The 21,850-nt window shown below is 36.5% G+C and overlaps 1 protein-coding gene across 4 annotated transcripts in view; it reads right to left on the bottom strand.

Annotated features, from left to right (window-relative positions):
• Positions 1-21,850, bottom strand: part of ZFC3H1 (zinc finger C3H1-type containing) — a 42,517-nt gene that overhangs the window by 11,231 nt on the left and 9,436 nt on the right. For all 4 annotated transcript variants that reach the window (XR_010886626.1, XR_010886628.1, XR_010886627.1 and 1 more), the window contains exons 6-24: positions 20,311-20,434; positions 18,537-18,634; positions 17,363-17,566; positions 16,470-16,634; positions 14,288-14,425; positions 13,748-13,866; positions 13,270-13,416; positions 12,035-12,209; positions 11,701-11,832; positions 10,447-10,995; positions 10,260-10,369; positions 8,830-8,961; positions 7,602-7,723; positions 6,981-7,082; positions 6,494-6,610; positions 5,481-5,664; positions 3,480-3,666; positions 2,772-2,963; positions 531-768 (exon numbers count right to left, since the gene is read on the bottom strand). Coding sequence is in view for 1 of the 4 variants with exons in the window: in XM_067313304.1 (XP_067169405.1) it covers positions 531-768; positions 2,772-2,963; positions 3,480-3,666; positions 5,481-5,664; positions 6,494-6,610; positions 6,981-7,082; positions 7,602-7,723; positions 8,830-8,961; positions 10,260-10,369; positions 10,447-10,995; positions 11,701-11,832; positions 12,035-12,209; positions 13,270-13,416; positions 13,748-13,866; positions 14,288-14,425; positions 16,470-16,634; positions 17,363-17,566; positions 18,537-18,634; positions 20,311-20,434 (3,235 nt within the window). In the remaining 3 variants the exon portion in view is untranslated. The remainder of the gene's footprint in view (positions 1-530; positions 769-2,771; positions 2,964-3,479; positions 3,667-5,480; positions 5,665-6,493; positions 6,611-6,980; positions 7,083-7,601; positions 7,724-8,829; positions 8,962-10,259; positions 10,370-10,446; positions 10,996-11,700; positions 11,833-12,034; positions 12,210-13,269; positions 13,417-13,747; positions 13,867-14,287; positions 14,426-16,469; positions 16,635-17,362; positions 17,567-18,536; positions 18,635-20,310; positions 20,435-21,850) is intronic.

Raw genomic sequence — 21,850 nt, 5'->3', positions numbered from 1 at the left:
AGTTTTTCTTCCAATATTTTCATTTTACTACTTTAAAAAATTATTCTGTTTACTTAAACTTTAAATGAAGACAAGCACAAGCTTTGGCCAGCCTCTCCTGAGCAAGCACACTAACCTTCCAGGGAAGTAACTTTTAAACAGACATATTTGGAAACGCATGGGGATGGAGGGGACAGGGAAAAGAAAGGGAACGGCAACAGAAGCTTGGCTTTGTGCTTTCTTAAAGCCCAAGAAAACAAGCAAACCCATGTTGTCACAAGCAACTGATCTCTAGCTTGACAGAAAATCTTATTTCAGCAGAAAAGCTAAGACTGAGCCACAGATAACACATACCGAGTTTTCCAAGTACCCCAAAACATAGGCTTTCCTCATTTTCATGTTCAAATCATGAAGTATTCACTGGATTGATCATAATTGCCTGAGTATTCAGCAGCAATGCTGCACTGCCTTGAAATCACAGAAGGTGGGTAATATTTCCTTATTTATAACATACAAGTAACATACTGACTAGTTTACTTCCCTAAGCTTACCTTCAAACATAGCCAACAGCATATCAGGATCAGTCTTCACATCTTGAATTGTTTGCCATGGTATTAAAAATGGCTCTTTGTTCATTATCCTTGAAGGGCTGGCATTAGCTGGGTCATAGAACTTGACTGGGAGAATGCCGAATTCAATCAGATGTATGTAAGCCAACCAAGCCAAGCAACGGTCACTTACAGTAAGGCGTTCTGATACTATCTTTTCATTTGCCGATTTTAAAGCATTCTGTAAAAGTTAAAAGGAATGCATTACATTTCAACCATAAATTCTTTAAGATCTAAGAATGAGAAAAGGGAACAATAAGAAGTTTTAATATTCTGGGTATTTAATATTTAAGGACAGGAAATTAATAAGCAATTAATAATTCTTGACGTCAGTCGTGATTAAGTTCCCCTTATGTGGGACTATTCAAATCATACATAGCTAAATAACTTACAGTAACAGGTTTAGAAAACCTGCAAAAGTTCTTGCCTTGGAAAGTAAACAGAGATGGACTTTTAATCCATGCATCTCCCAACATGAGTTCAATTTTTCTGCTTACTTCTGTGACAATTACTTCCAGTTACATACAAATAATGTATTAGCTCCAGAGACAATTCACCCATGAATTGGATTATGCTCGCTATATCCTATTAGGGTTTGGGGGTTTGTTTATTTTTTTAAGATCCAGTTGTACAGCTGCTAAGTTACAGCTATCCACATCTACTGAAAGCACCAGGGCTGCACTATGTTGGAAGTGTTACTGAGAACCAGAACACTGCTTTAAGTTTTCCTACCAATGACATGCAAAACTGGAATACCCAATCAAACTGGCAGATCCCAAATAAAATCATTACAGCAACCAATTAGACAAAGTCTAAACACAGTTGCTCCTAAAACAGAACAGAACCTCATGGCTTAGAGTTGTGCCAACTTTTCTCTCGATAATCAAACTATGCACTTTTTTCAAGGGAATCAGAGTGCTTGCAGATTGGGGTGGAATTCAGAGAGACACTTATCCAGCAAGAGGTGAAAACTGAACTTTCTAAAGCATTTACTTTAGAAAGTGTTCAAGTTTTTAAAGAGAAGCATTACAACTTTGAAGTAGCATTTTTACTTAGAAATTACCTGTTAAGTATGGTTAAATAAGTTTCCCCAAGATATTCTTTCCAACTACGGTTTTCAGATTAATATAAAAAAACCCTGTTTTTTGCAATGATGTTTTGGGAGGAAAGGGGAGGGGAAGCGACTCAAGTTCTTCCCCAATGTACTCTGGACTTCCATTTCAGTTTGATGCAAACTGAATTTTTTCCTCTCCATTCTTTTTGTTTGTTCAGCCAAACACTCAGAGAAAAATTTCTTAGTACTGCTGTGTTTAGAATAGTTTTTGAAGCAAATCAACGCAGCATATTCCTAGCTCCAGTTTAAACAGAAAAGTGTAAAAAGCATTGCAGCCCTGAACCACGCAATTTAGCAAAATATTCTAAGGTGCAGCAAACAGGCTCCACCTGCTGGTAGGAATGGAAGAACTTGCTATTGAAACTACAGCAGCTCCTTTTTATTAGGGGCTGATGTCATCACCCTCTTTCTCACCTTCATCTAGAAACTAGAGAGCAATAACAGCGACCTAAAATGCCTTTTACAATCGTAATAAAAGCTTGTGGTAAGTGAGACTTTGGAGCTCATGAGATCACTAAATCCTCTAATGTAACAGTCTCCAATTTTTGTATCACAGGTAATACTGCTAAGTAGTATCATGCCATCTTCACAGAATCACAAAATGTTTGAGGTTGGAAGGGACCTCTGAGATCATCTAGTCCAACCCCCCTGCTCAAGCAGGGTCACCTAGAGCATGTTGCTCTTTCTTCTAAGAGCTACTGGTTTGTAATTTTTGCAGCAACAAGAAACATCTGAGTATCCAAGGCAATACATTACTCACAGGCTGTTATTGGAGAAAGGTGCTCTACTGTTCACCAGAAATCAAAATGAAAGCAATTCCCTGGAAGTATTGTGGGAAATAGTGCTCTAGTTATTTGCTACACAAGGAAAGAAAAAATAGGGAACAAAGAAGAAGGTGCAGACAAAGTTTACAATGGCACCATATTTCACAACAGAAGTCTCCGAGAGAATTCCTTCAGCAACTGAACAGCTAACGAGACAGCTCTTCCAAAGCTGCAACCACTGGAGTCACAGGCATCAGAGGGACAAACACATGAAGACAACTCCTGGGGTGGTAACTTGGAGGTTACCTGCAGCAGAGCAAGAGCGTTCTGATGTCTCCCTGTAAAGAGGCTTAAGTGAACTCTGTACAGAAGAGTCTCTAGGAGCTCAAAGGACAGAAGATCGGGATTTTCTTCTCCCCCTGTCCCTTCCGTTAGGAACTGTAGCATCCTCCCACATACATAGTCTTTTCCGTCAAAGGAATTCTCCAAATTCAAAAACTAGAGAGAAATATTTCATATTAAAAGAGTCAGAATAGCAGTAAAGTTTCCAAGTTAAAGTTTAAAAAGCAAATGGATTGCATCAAGTTTGTATGAAAATGTCTTCTACCACCCTACGAACCATACTTCCTTCCCCACACCAAATTTTCCCATTAAACCTCAAATGTCAGGTAAAATATCCTTAAAGATCAAATATTCAGAGCCATAGAAAATTAAGGTAAAATAAGATAATTTTTCAAACTTAAAAAAACCCCCAACTTTTACTTAAGAAATGCAACATCTTGATTTCGATTACCTGAGGAAGAGTGGTGATTTCTACAAACACCCTTCAAACATAACTTTGAATTGCCTCATTTTCTGAGCAACACCTGCAGTTTTCAAAAGGCTATAATGTTAACTTAGTTAAATCAACCCTTCCCTTCCACACTTCTCCTGTCATGCATGCAGAAATTCCAGGGTTTCTACAGCACTTAATGCACACTTACACAAACATTTCACACGCCTATTATTACTTACTGTCCACCAGATTTGATAAGAAGGAGCATATTCCACTGCTGTTTCACACATTTCCTGCATCTCTTCCTTGGTTCCTCTTTTTGAAAAGAGTCTGAGGTAATGACACCAAATCTCAGGATTTTCTTTGTTGTTCTCAAGGGCTCGAGCCAAAACATTTAAAGCAGAATCTAAGCATTCAGATGATGAGCTGTGAAAATAAATAAAATAAAATAAAAAAACCCACACCCACTGAATTGCCCCATTACATCAGTAGTTTTGTCAATAGGACTCATACAAAATGAAATACAAAAATGGATGCTTGTAACTAGAATGAAAGTGACAGTCATCAAGTTAACACGTGCTATCCTTTACTATAAAACTAAAGTTTTAGTGAATTTTCACCCTTTAAAAATATGAATTATTACAGTGCATGTAAAGATAAAAGTTTGGGGTTTTTTTTAAGAAAAAAAAGGCTGATTCAAATAAGGTGCCAATTCAATTAAAATGGGTAAAATAAGTTAGAAGATTGTTTTGGTTATATATTTACTTTCCATATTCACCATATATAAACCTTTATTCCAAGTTTCCATGCATGTCATACAGTTTTTTTGTTTCTAGGTGTTACTTTTTGAGATTACTATCATGAGATGATACCAGTAAAGCCATACAAGATCAGCTCAAACAGCTAAATATACTGCAAACCACATGGCTAAGCCTTAGTTTATAAATATCAAGCTTCCATAAAACCACAGAAAACTTTTAAGGCCACATTTATTCTAAAAATATCCTTAGAAATTACTTTGCCCATAGACATTAGGAGGTAAAAACGCACATTTCAAAATAAGACCAAAACAATTAATAATATGCAAGACTCAAACCTTTGTTCTCTCTTCTCTGAGCACTGCACATCCAGAAAAAACCTAAATCTACTGCAGTCAACTAAACCACCCAATTTCCTAAGAGTAATACTGAGGGTTTTTTTGTTTGAGGTTTGGTGGGGTTTTTTTTTGTTGAAGGATGTGTTGCCTTCCATTACTTTTTCCTCCCTTCTTTCCTCACTCTTTTTCCAGCTACGCTCATATTTAGAAAACTGAGCTCTCCTCACCCTGCCACTTGCTGGAGGTACTCTACTTCCTGCATTGGCCTTTCCAGTTCTAGCCTACATGTTTCAGCTAGTATTTATTACTATTACATAGTAACTCGAACAACTTCGAACGTACCCTCCTCTCCTTTAGGATGTTCAGTTATCGATATAGCTAAATTGATCTTCTACAAGATTTCCCACTGTTGACACAATGCTCTTAAAAAAAAAAAAAAAGGGGCTCCCCCCCACCACCTTTCCTCCCTGCTGCAGCACTTTCCCCACAATCTTTCTCTGCCTTATGTTAGTACTTTACTACTGAATCCAAGTGAATCACTGCAATGAAACCACCATGACAGAGCTCCTACTGAAGTTATTTGTCAATAAAAACAGGGTACTCTGCAGAATAAATCAGAGGAACAAACTAGAGACAACTAGAAATCTAAAAGTAAGAAAAACTATAAAATAAGAAACCGAGTGCTCAGCTGGACAATTTCTACATGGATAGAGCCATATGGCAGACCTGTTCTTGCAACAAATCTTACAGATGCAAGTTGTTTTAAACATTATTCCAACCATTCACACTGTAGAGGAGACAAATTTAAGTTTATTGGTTCACTGCTTTATCACTGGAAGTACAACATTCCACTGTAATCTTGGGAATACATTAGATTGTACACTTTTCAAACACAAAGAACCATGCTACTTTCCATCAACTTCCGTTCTGAATCAGAACCTACCTAAAGATAAACTGCTAGGGTAATTTATTATTCAAGTACCACACTGCATACAGTAAGAAATCTAATCTATTTTAACCTGCTTTTAAGTGATAAATTAGTTGTGGCTTTGTCAAAGAAAGTTCTTTTACATTAGAAAGGAAACTTTATTATAGCAGCATGAGTAAAGAACAAAACTCAAATCTAAAAACGCCGAAGACTTACCCTTCATTTTGATTCAAGTATTTGTATGCAAGTTTAATCCACAGTTGTACATCACAGGGGTTTTCTTGAACACTTGCCTCCAAGTTGGAAATGTCATCAGTCTCGCTTGTAAAATATCGGACATCATCTGGAGTCACCACAGCATCAAGAGCTGGAACCTTTGCTTTATGTTCTGTGGGGTGAGCTGCAAATAAAATTTTCAAAATGCAAATGACCTGTCATGTTAGAACTAATAGATACACTGAATTTTTTTTTTTTTAAAGATTTCAAGTGCGGCCATCAAACACAGTGAAATATGATTATTTCTGCATCCTCTAAAACTCTATACTGCACAGAAAACTAGTTATACTTCAAACATGAGGGCAAGAAAACCAGCAGTAAAAGGCTACTTTTGTCAAACCACACTCACTGAGGCAGTTCACTGGGCATCATTAAGAAGTAGGCAAGTTTGACAAAAAGATTTGCCTCAATTCTGTCTCTCAAAATCCTTCTTACATGATTTGCAAGCAGAACCTAAAGCTCTCACCTGCATGAGTCACATGAGAAAATCCCTGATGCTCAAGCAAGCTTCAAAATTTTAAATGCTAAAACAACTTTTTTCTCCTGACCTCAACACCAAATACTAACTCTATTCAAATTTAAATTGACTGAACACATGAAACTTCACTACTTATTACGGTCCTGAAACATCGACTAGGTCTACAGACAAAGCTGGAACATTCTAGGGAATGGTTCCCTATGTTCCTTTAAAGAACATGTAAATAGAAATTCCATCTAAACTTTCAATCACGTATTCTATTAATGCATATTAGAACATACAGCATTTGTTTAGAATGAATTAGGGTCAAACCGCACTCAAAAACAAAGGCAAAAGAAAGTTTGCATGCAGGGAGTATGAAGAAGCCAAAAAAGCAAGAGAAAAAAGTGTTTTTACTGAAGGACAGCTTTAAAAATTAGGGGTTGAGGAGAGGTTGGTGGTTATTTTTCCCCAGTATGCTACACTTCTGGATTACCATATTTAATAGGTCCAAGGAACTGTTCCTCCTCACTGCTGCTACTATCTAATGGAGGTTTTCTCCAGTACTTTGGTCTCCATTTCCTCTTATCTTTCCATGTTGTGAACGGAGGTGCTGTAAACAAGCAAAGTAGTAGAAATTATCTTTTACTTTTCTGTATTCAAGATTAAGACATTTTTTGCTGATAATAATTTTAGACAAAAACATTCTGTGAGTGCACCAGAAGGGCACAAGTTTCAATACAACTTAAATCTGTTGATCTTAAGTGCATAAGTAATTTTTTCACATTGGACTCTGAAATTATTACATTATTGCCTTATAACAAAACTCTGCTGTCTTGAGTCTACCATAAGCATAATTTAGTATACTGAGACAAACTAAGAGGCAAAAAAGGAACATTCTTGGGTTATAAAGTCATTAAAGTATCTATATAATTAAAAACCCAAGCCTATATTGTATTTAATCTATCAAGAAAGTTACTTACTATGACCTTTACTCTCATTGACATTGCTAGCCAGAAGAACAGCCATCTGATCCACTGACATTCGATCTCTGTTTATACCAAAAAGCTTTTCAACATATTTTTCTGAAATAAGAACATTTGTATCTTAGATAAACACATAAATGAAACAGGTAACTCAACAGCAGTTTAACACCACCCATGCTGAACTAGTGAATTCTGACTGTTTTAAGAGGCATGGTAATTTAACATCCTAGAATACAGAAATTAAAAACTGAACAAACCACATTAGGCAATTTGCCTATATCCCAACAGCATTATTACATAATTCCAACTTTACCCATCCCGTATTTACATAAAGAAGAGAGCAAGAGGAGAAGGAAAGATCCCATCCCTGTTCCCTCACACACACCCCAATCCCTCATTTTTGAGGGAAATGTTCCAAAACCAAGAATTTTTCCTGCTGTTAAGAGTCCTGAGGAGACTGAACTGGATGACTGGAGAGATGCATCTTTTCATTTAGCAGTATCTTACACATTGCATTATATCAGTCACTAAAATTCTTGATCCCAGACCTTTTATGAAAGCCATTCCCTTCAGAAATGAATCTTTGAAACCAAAAGTGAGCAAAATATTCTTAAAAACCTGTTGCAGTGCTGATTTCATCATCAGTGCTTTTTTCTGAACACCCAATCAGTTCTAAATTGTAAGACAGAATATCCTGAAACAGCTGCTTTCGGCTAAGAGTGCAATCTTTCATGTGCTGCCTGAAATAAATAAGTAAATAAGAAATTAAAGTATTTTAATCACAATAACAATTTAACAAGGCCTGTAATTAGAAAGTTGCTTAAGCCTCCTACTAGCGTGTATGAAAAAGAAAATGATACTCATGGAAAGCAACATAGTCTGCTCTGAAATTTCTGTTAAAGATTTCTAGGCCTTCTCTAAACTCAAGCCTGCATCACTAACTTAATCCTCGTCCTCATTATTTCAGTACAGCCCTGTTCTTTGGAATAAACCTCTACCTTGGTAGAGGTCTGGTTTTGCACTGATGCAACACAGTATAACTACGCTTATTTGAACCAGAAAAGTCTAAATAAAAAAAAAAAAAAAAAAATAGATATCGCTCTGTTTAAAGGATTCAAAGTTTGATTTGATACAGCTAGAGCTGATTCAAAAGCTCTCTGACACAAAGGGCAAAAAAGAGCTGAAGTCTGTTCCTATTGAATTTTTCCAGTAGTTAGAAGTTTCCAAATTAAGTTTATTATTGACCAATTCATATCTATTTGTCCTTGTACCAACCTTTTTTTTTAATAAATTAGGTAATGCAGTTTAGCGAAATATTTTAAAATCTGATTTAACATCAGGCTTCAAAGAAGCAACCTTAGCCAATATTTTCCTAGAAAGCCTGAATTCCAGTATTACAAGGTGATTTTCTTACATAATCACATAATATTTACTACACTGTTTATTTTGCTTAGTAGCATATGATGCATTTCTACTGTGCTTCGCAGTATCGATCATTACCTGAAGTTCAGTGTAACTTCAGACCGTAACGGAAGTTATAAGGCAAGAGGAGCCCACTCTGAATTACAAGGCACCCAAAGAGTAAAACATTTGTTATCAGTCTATACTGTTTCTTTAAGTTTAGATATAAAGAGCCTTCTTTCTTCACAGCTTAGGTGCAAGCTTTTTTCCCTCCCAACCAAGTATCTGCAGTAGGGTATTTAAAAATAGCTTTCTTTTCTAGAATTTGTCCACAGGATCATAAATCCAGACCTTTCAAAGAAATGAAAAACATGTCTACTGGTCTTGGAGCCAGACATCTAGAACAGACATTTACATCAGATGAACAAGATTAAAAAGAACTCACCATTGACAGTCATCATCATTACATGTGCCTGTTAAATCAAAACGGCAGAAACACTGTTTTGGCTCAATCATATTGCTATGAGTTACAGAACTGAGGTATAGCTTTTCCTTGGTTCGAAAATATGGACTAAACCTAAAATGAAACAATGAATTATTATGACAAAGCATACAAACTAAGGCATCAGTTTTATTAAACAAAAGATTAAAAAAAGAAGAAAAAATGTCGTTTTCAGTATTAAGTCTCATTATTTCCAAAACTGTACTACAATCAAAAAGATTGCTGACCTATGAGATAGGGAGATGGAAAACAGTGGGAGAGGGAGGAAACAGTATTTTTCAATTTACACAGATTCTGCTCTAGTATCTTGTTCTCCGGTATGTAAAAACTTCATTCATGTAAAAAAAACTGAAACTGTAGTAATCATCCATTAGGTAAAGGAAACTACTGAAATTGAATTCCAGTGTAATCCTAGCAATTGTACTCATGCTCTAGAAAGCATAAGATCAATGACAAACAGAAGTATAAAGAGGACTGCTAAAGATTAACCTAAGAAAACACAATGAAACACACACTCTGAAACTAGTAAACAAGCAAAAACCAGTCTGAACTGAGGAGACATATACTTGTTTTAAATCCGTAGCTTAGGTTTGACACTGCCAAGTTCAAGACTTCTAGCTCCTTCAGGAAGCAAGCCTTTTATAATCTACATTAAACTAACAGGATATGAGAATTACTCCTGTAGTATTCACCATCACCATTTCCTGCTCTGCCTTCTGCCACTTAACAGCTGTGAAATAAAGAACTTTTAAGCACATGATAGGATACAACTGCTCCAATTTCAGATTTTTTTTTTTCCTTATAAGTTAAAGAGGACGAACAAGGCTCTCTTCGGTCAGAGACAGACAGACATGTCAGAGCAATGGAATGAAGTACAATTGTAGGTGCCTACTTTAAGTCAAGATGAATCACTGGTCATGCCTCTTTCTACTGACCAAGAACTCATAAATGGGCAAGTGGCTCAGTCTCAACTTGGACAATATAAATCCTACCCAAGTTTAAAGACGGCATAATCAAAATACTGTACTGTGAAGTATTCACTGGATTTCAGATTGCTTCAGATTGAATATAAAAATCTTGTTTTCAAATGTTTAACCACTGTTGTTGAATTTAGTTTTACCAGACAGCAATCCAGTTATAGGGAACAAAATGCAACACAATATAAAACCAGCATACTGTACAGAAGTAAGGGACCCTGCATAACAGGTAAAAAGTAACTAAAATCACAAGGTTCTCTAAGAATTTGTTTCAGGATAGTCCAGTTTTTCATTAAAACTTGTCTTTAGCATAAAGACTTGTACAAAGGAAGAGCAGTGAAGACTTAAAGTTTCACATATACACAGAAGTCAAAACAGCTGTTATAATCCTCATACCTGTAGGATTTAAATACTAGAAGGGGACTATGATATGGTCCAAATGGAAATGGTTTCACTTCAGTTTGTTTATTTTGCGATGTAACAAAATCCATATCCACTGAAATTTCCTAGGAAACAGATGAAAAGATAAATAGCAATTGCAATACCACCTAATAAAAAAAATTTTAAGTTTTAAAGCATTTACCTGACCACACAACAGGTCTTCCTTAGGTGTTACAAAGGCAGTACTTTTCATTAGCAGCTCTTTCAAGCTGTCAGCTTTAGCATAAAGTTTTCTCAATTCCTCAATATTCAGCCCAAGGAAAAGCTCAGGCTCCTCTGTTGCCTTTTTAGAAAGTTTGTTCATAGTTTCTTGTTTCGGGGTGTCCATATGTTTAAGATTTGGTTTAGTAAAAGAATTAGATTCTCTGAAAGATCTCCTTCGTTCTCTGTTTGAATTAGACAAAACTTCATCATCAAAGTAATTTTCTTCACTGTCCAAAGACAATTTATCCTGCGTAAGATCATGAAGTGATGGCTGAGGTAATGCAAATTCAGATTCCTCTTCTGCATGAGGGGCAATATTTGATTGCTCCTTGGTTTGAAGTGCACGGGCCTCTTTCAACTTCTGAATCTTCAGAGCGTATTCGTATTCTAGTTGCTGCAGTCGTTTTTTCTCTAGTGCAATCAATTCCGCTGAATGCTTTTTTGGACTTGATGCAGGGGAATTCTCCAATTTCAACATTTTGCTTGGCTGGAAAAAAAAAAGTTCCCTTAATTTCATCTTCATATTTACTGATCTATTGACAGGAGGCAAATTAAACATGGGCAACATATTTAACTCAGAGTTTATAAGAATATATTTTAAACTCTTGCCAGAAGATTTCAATAAACAGCAGGAAAACCACAGAACAGTTTGCCACAATTCCACTGGCATGTTTGCAGATTTTTCAATAAAAATTGGTCTACATCATGTAGAAGTCTTCAACAAAAATTCTGATCACATTTAAAAGGTGAGTTACAAAACAAATACACATGAGAAAAACAAGGAAAAACTGACAAAAACATTTAAGCCTTGTTTTTCTATATTTTGATTTTCAGAAGAACAAAATCAGAGTCCACTTTAGTGTCTTTATTACTAGACATTTTTAACAATGTGCTTGATGGCTACAGACAGCAAAGTTTTTCCCTTCTTCACAGGAATATAACTTCTCTTACTATCAATCTATTTATGGCATACCTCTAGCAAGGAAATGCAGGCTTTGAACAGTTTTCTTAAACACTTAATGCTTTTTCTGTTGAATTATTAAAAAATATGGAACAAAGATTAAGAAGATTCTTACAGTGCTTTTGGAAAGTCTTCCCATTTGCCTGAGATACCATTTGCACTACATTTCCTAACCAAAACTGCTACTGCTTTTCAAGCACAGCATGGTTTAAGAGCATGCAGCAGACTTACTCCAAGATGATCCTGCTCCAGTTTTCGTTTCCCAATTTCTTTACTTGCTACTGCTTTTGCTCGAGCAAGTTCTTCCCCATATTTTAATGCCAGAGCTTTTTTTACTGTAAGTCGTTGCTGAACTTTATGAATCTGAAAAAAAGAAGATATACAATAGCAAGATGCAACTTTCAGATATCATCACATAATAAAATGTAATTAAAAAAAGGCATGGGAATGAATTAATGATTAATCCAAAGAAAGCCTAGTGCCCCCCCACCACCAAAAATCATCAAGATTTCCATTCCAACATTTCTAGCTACAGAACACAGAAACATTCCAAAATTAAAATTACTTGTTCCTGAAGCTTCTTGAGAAACATCTTATTAGCATTCAGGATCTTCTCTGTTGCTTGTAGCTGTTCAGCCAGCTTGTTAATCTTATTTTCAGCAATTCGAACACTCTCTCTCTTCTTCGCCTCTTGTTGCAACAAATGTTTCAAGACAGATTCATCCTTCATCAGGAGAAGTCTAAAAATAGAAAAGCCGTAAAATAAAAACTTTTTCTGAGCAAAGTTTATCATCACAGCTATCACTGCTTATCTGAAATCCTTGTTATCTAAGAAAAAAAAGCTCTTTTTCACCTACCAGCAAACAAAACTAAGTTTCTCAAGAAAGTCTTGAGAACAGACTGATCCGTGTGACAGTAAATATTGACAGTACATGTAATTTCAGCAGCCAACTTCAGCAACTCAGTATAAATCAGATGAAAACATTTTAACTACGAGGGCAAGTGGAGGATAAGCAGGTGACATATCTTTAATGTCGTTTTTAGTTTTAAGACATCCAAAAACCTACCTGTTTTACTTTAAGTAACAACATGATCCTTTTCTAGGGCACACGCTCATCAGCAGATTACAAGCCATACTACAAAGCCACAGTAGCAGCATTTAAAGATAGAAAACTATGCATCAAAAGGAGCAAGACAAAGACTCAGAGGAAGTGGGTGGATGAAAGCAGGGAAAATTTGTGCTTCAATTTGTGTCCAACACAAACCAGTTTGTTCAAAACTCTATGCAGTAATAAGCAAGTGACAACAAAAGCAGAAAAGGAATTCACAAAGCACTTCGGACCTTTTCCACAGTAACTTGGAGGAAGGGCGAGAAACATGAAAAAGGGCATACTTAAGGAGAAAGGAAGAGTTTCAAACAGCATACCTATTATGAAGAAAATATTAATCCATTTAAACTCCCATCGGGCGTATCTCAGAAACAGTGAGGCATTCTACCCTCAAAGAAAGCATACTAAGAAGTGAAAAGCATGCTTGTGTTTTCATATTTCATAGTTATTGAATAGTGGAGATGAAGTTCTAGTCACTGAATGAAAATACAGCTGAAAACAAGTCAGTGTGAAAAGTCGTATTTACAGGTTACCATCAAAAAAAAAAAAAAAGACGACAGCACAGGCTGAATAGTTCAAGAAAACAGAAAACCAAGCCTAGCTATATTTTAAAAACTACTCATTGAAAAAAATTATGTACAGCTTTAATCCTTCTAAGCAAAGGAATGATTTATGACAGTGAAAGACTTACTTGTTTTTCTTAAGCTTTGCTTCTGCTTCTGTAACTTGTTTTGTCACTACTGCTATTCTACCAATTCCATCAACTTCACCATCGGAATTTGCAGGGGATGTATTGTTCCTCAGTGGATCAGTTTTAATTAAACGTTGCTTCTCACGACTAAAACAAAGATGGTAAAAGCAAAGATGTTCAGTAACTTCAGCAACATTCACTTTGTCGTGTATTCCAGTTGCTTTAACATCTTTGAAAAACTAACAGAGCAGCATTTCAAGTTAAAGAAAGCTTTCCGGAACTACATTCAACTACTGTCAGTCAGTTCAAACCCAAAGACTTTCTTTGGTCTTACTAAAAATCTAGGGGGGAAAAAAAAAATGAAGGTAACGATAAGGTTTTTCAGACTCAGATTTTCTCTTCCAATTACAAAAATAGATCAGTAAAGCACTACAAAGAATATATATTTTACTTTAGCAACAATAAAACTCAGTTATACCTGGCAATCTCTTCTTTTAAGAGTCTGTATTCTATCTTCTTATCTTCTGGTAAAGCCTCCGGAGTTCTCATTGGATCATTTTCTTTTTCTGATTTTGGAGCGGCTTTGATTTTTGAGGCCTGTTATAAAGAGGTCCAAATCAATACTGCTCACACAAGCTTAAAATACAGCTATTTGACTGCTATTTCTAAGAGGCATTTCAGCACAAACTTAAGGCTGTTCAAGGCAAGTAAGATCTTTCAAGTCAGTGGGTTTTCTTCTTTTCCACCAGCAATTAAAGATAAATTCAGTTTTAACTGAAAAAAAACGAAACCAAAATATATAACCGATTGTATCTACAGAACACCCTTCATAACCAAAAAACATTTCAACTAGCTTGTGGAATACAAATTACAAGGTATGGTCCAGAGAAGTGTAGCGTACTCCTTCTTGCCCATTTCTGATGTAGTCCAATATTTCTTGACCCAGTTCTAAACTTTATACCCTGAATAACTAGCAAAATCATTACAAAATAAAAACTTAAATATTGATATTGTTTACCTCAACATTTCTCCTTGCTTCTTTTATCATAGATTCTAGTCCTCCAAATACACTATTAGTTGAGTTAGAGGGCTCTCCATCAGACTCACTATCATCTGAATCATTTAATGTAACCACAACAGACTTGTGCTTTGGAAGCTGTCAGGGAGGAGGGCAAAGAGGGAGGGGGAGAAAAGAAGAACATTTTATAGCAAGAACAAAAAAATATGAAAGCAGATACAACTGAGTACGTATTTACTAAAAGACAAGGATATAAGAAGGTTAAACTCCTTTGTTAGTGCATGGCACAGCATGACACACCAATTCCAGGCTGCAGCAAAAACAGCTAAGTTGTGGAATCCCACTAGTATCCAGTCTTGATACTGTAACATGACTGTTACTCCAACATTTTCAACCTATTCCCAGCTATTTGTAGCATTTTTATGGCCCCACTGTCAAAAATTCTGACTTTCCTAAACTTACACTTCCTAAATTATTTCAGTGATAAAATTACCATCTGCCATTTGCAAGCAAATTTTTGTAAGCAACTGAGAAGTAACAATCAATTTTGCACTAGAAATACTGTGGCAGATGTACAAGAACTCCCTCACCTCTGCCACACACTTCTGATGCCTCTTGTCCAACAGTTATACTTAGCTGACCTGGCAGTAAGCTGCTCAGGCAGTTAAACTGACAGAATACCAACTGCACATAAGAACATATGTAACAAGATTAATCACTTTTTGCCAACATTGCAAACTGAACCCGCTCACTGAAGATCAGATTACTGCCAACTCCAGCACAAACAAAGATGGAAAAGCAGGCAGACAATTTAGATTAGCCTAAGATGTCATGTAGCTGCAGTTCGAAGAGTCAATTTCAAGTCACATTTCAGGTCTTCTCTTCCTAAAGTAGATCTGGACAATTAAATACAGTTATACATGTTTAACCTCCAACTCAGAATGGGGTGTCTCCATAGTTTCAAGTGTCTTTTAAAGCACAAAATAAATTCTGTTTTTAAACTGGGAAATATCTGCAGCTGTAATGCAGGGTCTCTTCATGTTGTTCTAGCACACAGTTTCAGTCTGTGGTGAACAGATTCCCGAATGTCCACGACTATGTTGAAAAAGGTTTGCAAGAGGTAATTGAATAAGCAAACCAATGTCAGTAGGCTATTTCACTAGGCAGAGGTTTTCAGCTCCGCAGGAAAAATGCCAAGGTCTGTAACTCAAAACCTGTTCTGAAATATTGTACTGCATACTCAAACAGGCAAAAGCCATCAAACCCCCAAAACTATGAAATTAGATTTCAGAAGTCTGGAGAATTTGTATTTCAACAGACTTCTTATTTTTGAACTCCTGTGTATATCTAGTAATGGTCACATAGCAAAACTATCAATTTCTCATTCAAAAAATAAGTTCTCATGAATTCACTTTTTTTCGGCTCTAGCAAGAAATACCAAATACTATGAGAGTTAATAAAACCATAAGCAACACAAATGGTTTCAGTAATGCTTAAACTGATAGGAGTCATTGATATTGTTTTCACATTGAATTGTTTTTACAGAGAAAACCCTTTTGACTAGTCTCCTGCAAATATTAGTTCGACCATAACTTCTTTGAAATAGCTTGGGATAGAGAATATTTGTATATAAAATGTGTGGATTTTAAACAAATTAGTACTTTTAACTAGCACAAACTACTCAGCTCTAGCAGTTATCACCTATATCTACACTAGCAAGTAAGATGACACAACAGGCACAGATCTGAGGTCAATGGGTGCTGAGGACCTGATGATCGCTATGTATTTCAGGGATTTTACTCCAAACCAACACTAGCCTGGTTCCATGAACTGAATATGCATTTGCAACTGGAATGCATTAGGTACACTCTCAGAACATATTAGTTAAGTTTAACAGAAAGGAATGTCACTTGCATGCTAAAGAAGAAAAAACCCACACTCATCTGAACTAAGACACTTGTTTTGATGCTGTCCTAAGATGTTAAATTCTTAACTATTCAGGGTCAAATTCCTTCAAGAAGATAAGAGCATACAAATTAACTAGCAGTTCATGTGTTTAATTGATGCTCCACTGCTCTGCACTGTATCACTAGAAAAACTTATGTCTATTTGCTTGTTCACTTGAACTGGGGACAACTTCAATTTGTTGTCTTATTAAGAGAAAGCGCCAATATTTGCTTACTGCGATCACTGCTCGGGGAGGCCTTGGTACTCTGACAAACTTTGTATTTTGTACCCGTGGCTGAGACACGGTATTAATACTGACTGCAGACAGATTGCTTCTCGGCACAGATTGCAAGTTATCTGGAACAGGAGGTGAAGGTGGACCACTGTTACTTGAAGTTTCCTAACAAAATAAGAAATACAGTCATATAAAAAAAAAAACCTATATACAGCTATTAAAAACAAAAAAAACAAAAACCCAGCATAAATAACAAAAGACGCTCCCTAAATCACAATTCTGAGTTCCAAGGCACAAATGAAACAGGCTATCTGAACATTAGGCACAAATCTTGTAAATCTGTGATTATGCCAAAAATGCATGCAAGAATACATAAGTAATTCACAGGTCAACTACACAAAGGACCTGTGACCTTTTAATGTCGCCAAAAAACCCTCTAAATTTTAAAAAAACACAAACTTCGCTTTTTTTTTTTTCCTTTTTCTTTTTCCCACAAAACCTTAACCATTAGCACTGGCATGTTTCTTCCAATTCCATTTGCTAAAAGGTTGAAACAAAGTTCAAGTGTTTTGTTTCCTAACTGTTAAATAATAAACAATTTAGCAGAAAATAAAATCTCTGTTCTCCTCAAATGTTCAAATTTCAGTACCCCGAAGTTTCATAATTCCTTCAGGAACAAAAAAAGCTGCAATTTACAACTCAGAGGACATCTTCTGTTGTTTTTCATTTTTGTTTCTTTTGGGAAGAAGGGAGTGATAGAAATTCAGGGAATTTAAATTTAGGCAGCAGAAAGGCAGCATAAAAGGAGCTTATATTCCTCACTTAGCAGGTCACCTTTAAGGTTCGTTCAAGATTGCCATCTAGAGGTTTACATTCAAAAACCAATGAAGTACCTCAGATCTGAAAGCTCGTTTGTTGGCTAGGGACTTGAGTAACTCTTCTCTTAAGAGCATCTCCTCCTCTTCTTCCTCATCTGCAAATGGAGGTTTTGGTGGCTGCTCAGGCTCTTCAGGTGGAAGAGGTGGGAGAGGTGGAGGTGGCTCAAGAGAAACACAAGAAATGCCTTCCACATAAAGTTGACTTAAAGATGGTACAGGCTGAGATAAAAAGGAAAACAAGTGTTTGAAAGTTTTGAGACTTACTGTTTTTTTTAGGATTATTTATCAGAGGTGAAGCTACACAAATTATTTCATGGTTTAGAACTAATTAAAACTGCAGTGGATTTAGACTAATGTCAAAAGTGGTACTAAATCCTTACTAGTTACCAAAATAGTGGGAGCAGTAAGGATATCCAAACTTACTATAAACAAAATTCAGAACTAGAGGTAGTCTAGCCAAAGGAAAGTGACTGACCCAGTAGGTTAGCACCAATGCATTAGCTTACTCTGCATTAAAAAAGTCTTGAAATGGTTTTATGAATTCGTCTTAGCCAAAAAAATGACAGTTTCTTTTAGTCAAAAATTCGGAGTCTGTCATCTCAGGGGACAGAAACTTTCTATGGCTTTCCTAAGGAGGATAATATACACTCAGTGAAAACAGTGGTGCTAAAGAAGAGCCTAATTCCATTGTCACATGGACTCTTGGGTGAGAAGACAGATAGCATACAGTCAAAATGCACAAGGTTTGAAAGCAGGATTGTGATGAGCTACAACTTGTTCCCCACCCCAGGTAACAAGCTAGAGAGTAAGCATACCTACATACATGTCCTAGAGATAAGATGCAAAGTTCCTTTATGCTTAAAATCCCAATCCATTATTTTTCCAATGTGCTTTAGGCAAGTTTTGCTTGCTGTTATGAAATGACATAGTTTTAATAACAACGAAGAGAAATTTTTAGCTCAATAGAGAGAGGCCTCCATTGAACTAGGAACTGGATCAGCCAAAAGTAGCCGAAATCAAGAGTTTAAAAAGCAACTATAAGTCTAGCAGGTATTTCAAGGGAATCATCAAGAAGTTCAGAACTGTATCAAACAACATTTAAGTTTAAGCTTAACTTTAGGATTAGAAATAAGACACTAAATGAGAATTATTAACATTTCAAAAACAGTTTCCTTCCAAGATTACTTACTGGAATTGGAGGTGGCAGTGGCAATGAAATTGGTGGTACTGGAGGTGGAAAATATCCTACTGGACACTCAAAGAAAGGAGGCTGCACTGGAGAAGAAGCTGAAATTAAAAACAAAATTTATTAAATGTAAGAAAGCAGGCAGGTAATTATTGAACAGCAACTTATGTTTATAATTAAATTGATTTACTGCAGCAGAAGAGGCAGACAAACATTTTTAATACACACAGCTTTAAAAGGCAACACCAGACTAAGCATGGTGTATAGTTTCTTTTACATATATTCAAAGAAAATCAGAGTACTGTTACCTCCCCTGTTTCTATCTTGCATATGAAACACAAGTACTCCCCAACAGTTTTACTGAGGGAATAACTCAGCCCTCACATTTGATTTAATTCATAATGCCTTCTTTAGCTGTAAATCTCAATACAGTGATTCCTACTACTCCTGGCTACTGGCTACCTGAGATGCAATACAAACTGGGACAGAAGCAGACCAAATGCACTGCTGTATTCCAAAGCACAAAACTAGAGCCTCAGATGCTCCATCAAGAAAAGATTCACATTGCTTACATACTAAAACAGCAGGTACAGTATGTTAGAAAACTAATGAATAAGGAAGGCTGACAAGATGGAGGAAAAACAAAATGAAAATAAAGAAATGAACAGCAAGAGAATAACAACGGCCAGCAGAAGTATGCTTAGTGAAGCTTTAGCAACACTCTACGTTTTTACACTTTCAGATGGAACAAGGAAGCATAAATAGTTTAAATACACCTCAAACTCAGAGTCATAAAATAATTTAGGTTGAAAGAGACCTCTGGAAGTCATCTGGCCCAACTCAGGTGCTCAAAGCAGGACTGGCCCCAAAGTCAGATCAGGTTGCTCAAGGCCTTATCCATTCAAGCTTAATATCTTCAAGGATGCAGACTGCACAACACTTCCGGGCAACCTGCTCCAGTGTTTGACCATCCTCTTTGGGAAAATGTTTTTCCTTATATCTAACTGGAATTTCTTTGATTACAATTTGTGCATGTTGCCTTTTTGTGGCACACTCTTCTGAAGAGCTTGCCTGTGCCTTCTCTATAACTGCCCATTACATAGTTGAAGAGAGCAGTAAGAGCCTTTCTTAGCTTTCTCTTCTCAAGACAAACCCAGCTCTCCCAGCCTCTTCTCATACATCACATGCTCCAGTGCCCAGTGAACTCCACTGCCCTCCACTAGACTTCTTCCAGTAAGTCAGTATCTTCCTCGTACTAGGAAACGAAAAACTGATGCAGTCCTCATAAATGTTTATGAGAGGGGAATAAGCACTTTCCTTAACAGGCCCCTCCCTCCCCCCCCCAGTAATAGTCTCAGTACTACAGCACAGGCTGCAGTTCGCCTTTATCAGCCAAAGGCATGCTGCTGACTCATGTTCAGCTTGTGGTCCTCCAGGCCCACCTTTCCACAAAACTGCTTTCTACCCAGTCAGTACTCAGAGGACTCTGCTTTCTATACAACTGCTTTGGAATGTAAAAGAACATACTTCACATTATTGCAATTACAAAAGTATACGCCTGAAGACCTTCAAAAGATCACAACAGCAGAGATACCAGAAAACAGTCTGCGTAAAAACAGGGTAGAATTAGCTCATCTTAAAATATTATAGTTCTATAGCCATATGAGTGCATGTCATCTCAAAAGAACGAGTTTCCTCCTAAAGCAATAGCTCATTTCATACTTTTTAACCATTTTTAAGTCAACCATCATATAGGAAAACTGAAAATAAGACTTACCTGGAGAGTTAGTTTCGCTATCTGTATCCATAGCAACTTCGTCATAATTATCATACTGATATATCCCTCCCGCGCTATCCGTAGATTGCTTATCTAAAGACCACCTCAGGTCTGTATCTGAAGACTAAATACACAAAAAAGAGTATTTAATTTAGCTGTCTTCCATTATTCTTTTAAATCAAACTAATTAAAAGTGAATTTTAGAAGGCAGACGATCAAATTTTGTCTTATAATTGCTTTACAAATACAATTCTACTCAGTGTATACAAAAAGAGCAAGCTGAAAATTAACTTTTAATCAAATCCGTGGCAGGTTGCAACTCAACAAATTAAAGGCCAGTTTTAAAACTGGAGCTTTTCAGAGCAGAGGGGAAAAAAGGCCATGACATATAAAAGCAATGTTTAAACATCTAGCGGGTCATTACACATTTGGCAAATTGCAGTGATTATGCCTTCCTGTAATACTGAAAGAAAACTGAATTCTTTTTTGTTTCTGTGAATCTGCCATGGTAGTTACCAACAACACCTGAGCAACCCTTGTCAGAAATAAGGCAGAAGTGCACAAGGAGTATCTTTACTAAGACAAAAGTTGAGGGTTTAGAAGAAACGTGTTCTAATTGTTCTAAAGCTGTTGTCTCAGCTGGAAAATCCTTTTGTTGTCCCGGAGTGAGTCACATACCACACTGAAACATGCCAAGAGACCATCAACTAATAAAACATTGTTTAAAAGACAGATAGCACTATACAGATGACAATGAATGTTCAGTGAGCATAAAAACATGCAAAAGGGGGAAGTATTATTTCTCATACAATCAATTTGTGTCTTTCAGAGGTTTACAGTAGACATTTTGATTGCTTTTAGGTTTTTAGCACTTACAATCACATATTTCAAGCCTCAGTTTCCCAATGATTTTAGGGGACTCTTGCACAACACAACCTCAAATAGGGAGCCCCAACTCACCTAAACTGTCCATTTCTCATTACAGTATCAGCAACTCTAGCCACTTCATGTATCTAGCAGCAGCAGCTGTACTGCTCCCATTAAGAGTATACTGAAAGGACTGATGCTAAAGAAATAGTGGTTTGGTTTTTTTTCGTAAAGTACCAATGTTTAAAGACAGAACATGACCGATTCAAGCGCCTTTTGCCAGTCTCATGATGAGAGAATGAAGACAGCCTACAGGTGCAGCATGACCACCACTGCAGTAACTATTATGTTAGGAATTTGACACTAGCCTCATTATAGGATGAGTAAAGTAATCAGTTAGGTTTTGTGTCTGAGCAAGTTTTGTACCTTGACAGCTTAGAAAAACACTACAGAACCAAACCATAAAGAGATCACATTTTGAAGGAAGCAAGCCACTGAAGCTGTAAAGACAGAATAATTTTGAAAACATGAAGAGAAACAACAATCTAATAGAGATGAAAGCCTAGAACATTTGGTTAACTGATTTGTATTAAATTACAGACTGCTCTTTGGTCCTCATGTTTTGTCCCAAATACCCAACGTCCCAAAATACCTTTATGGGGAGAATACTTAT

This window comes from Apteryx mantelli, chromosome 1, assembly GCF_036417845.1.
Source record: "Apteryx mantelli isolate bAptMan1 chromosome 1, bAptMan1.hap1, whole genome shotgun sequence".
Taxonomy (NCBI): Eukaryota; Metazoa; Chordata; class Aves; order Apterygiformes; family Apterygidae; genus Apteryx; species Apteryx mantelli.
This window is presented reverse-complemented; position numbering and strand designations above follow the sequence as displayed.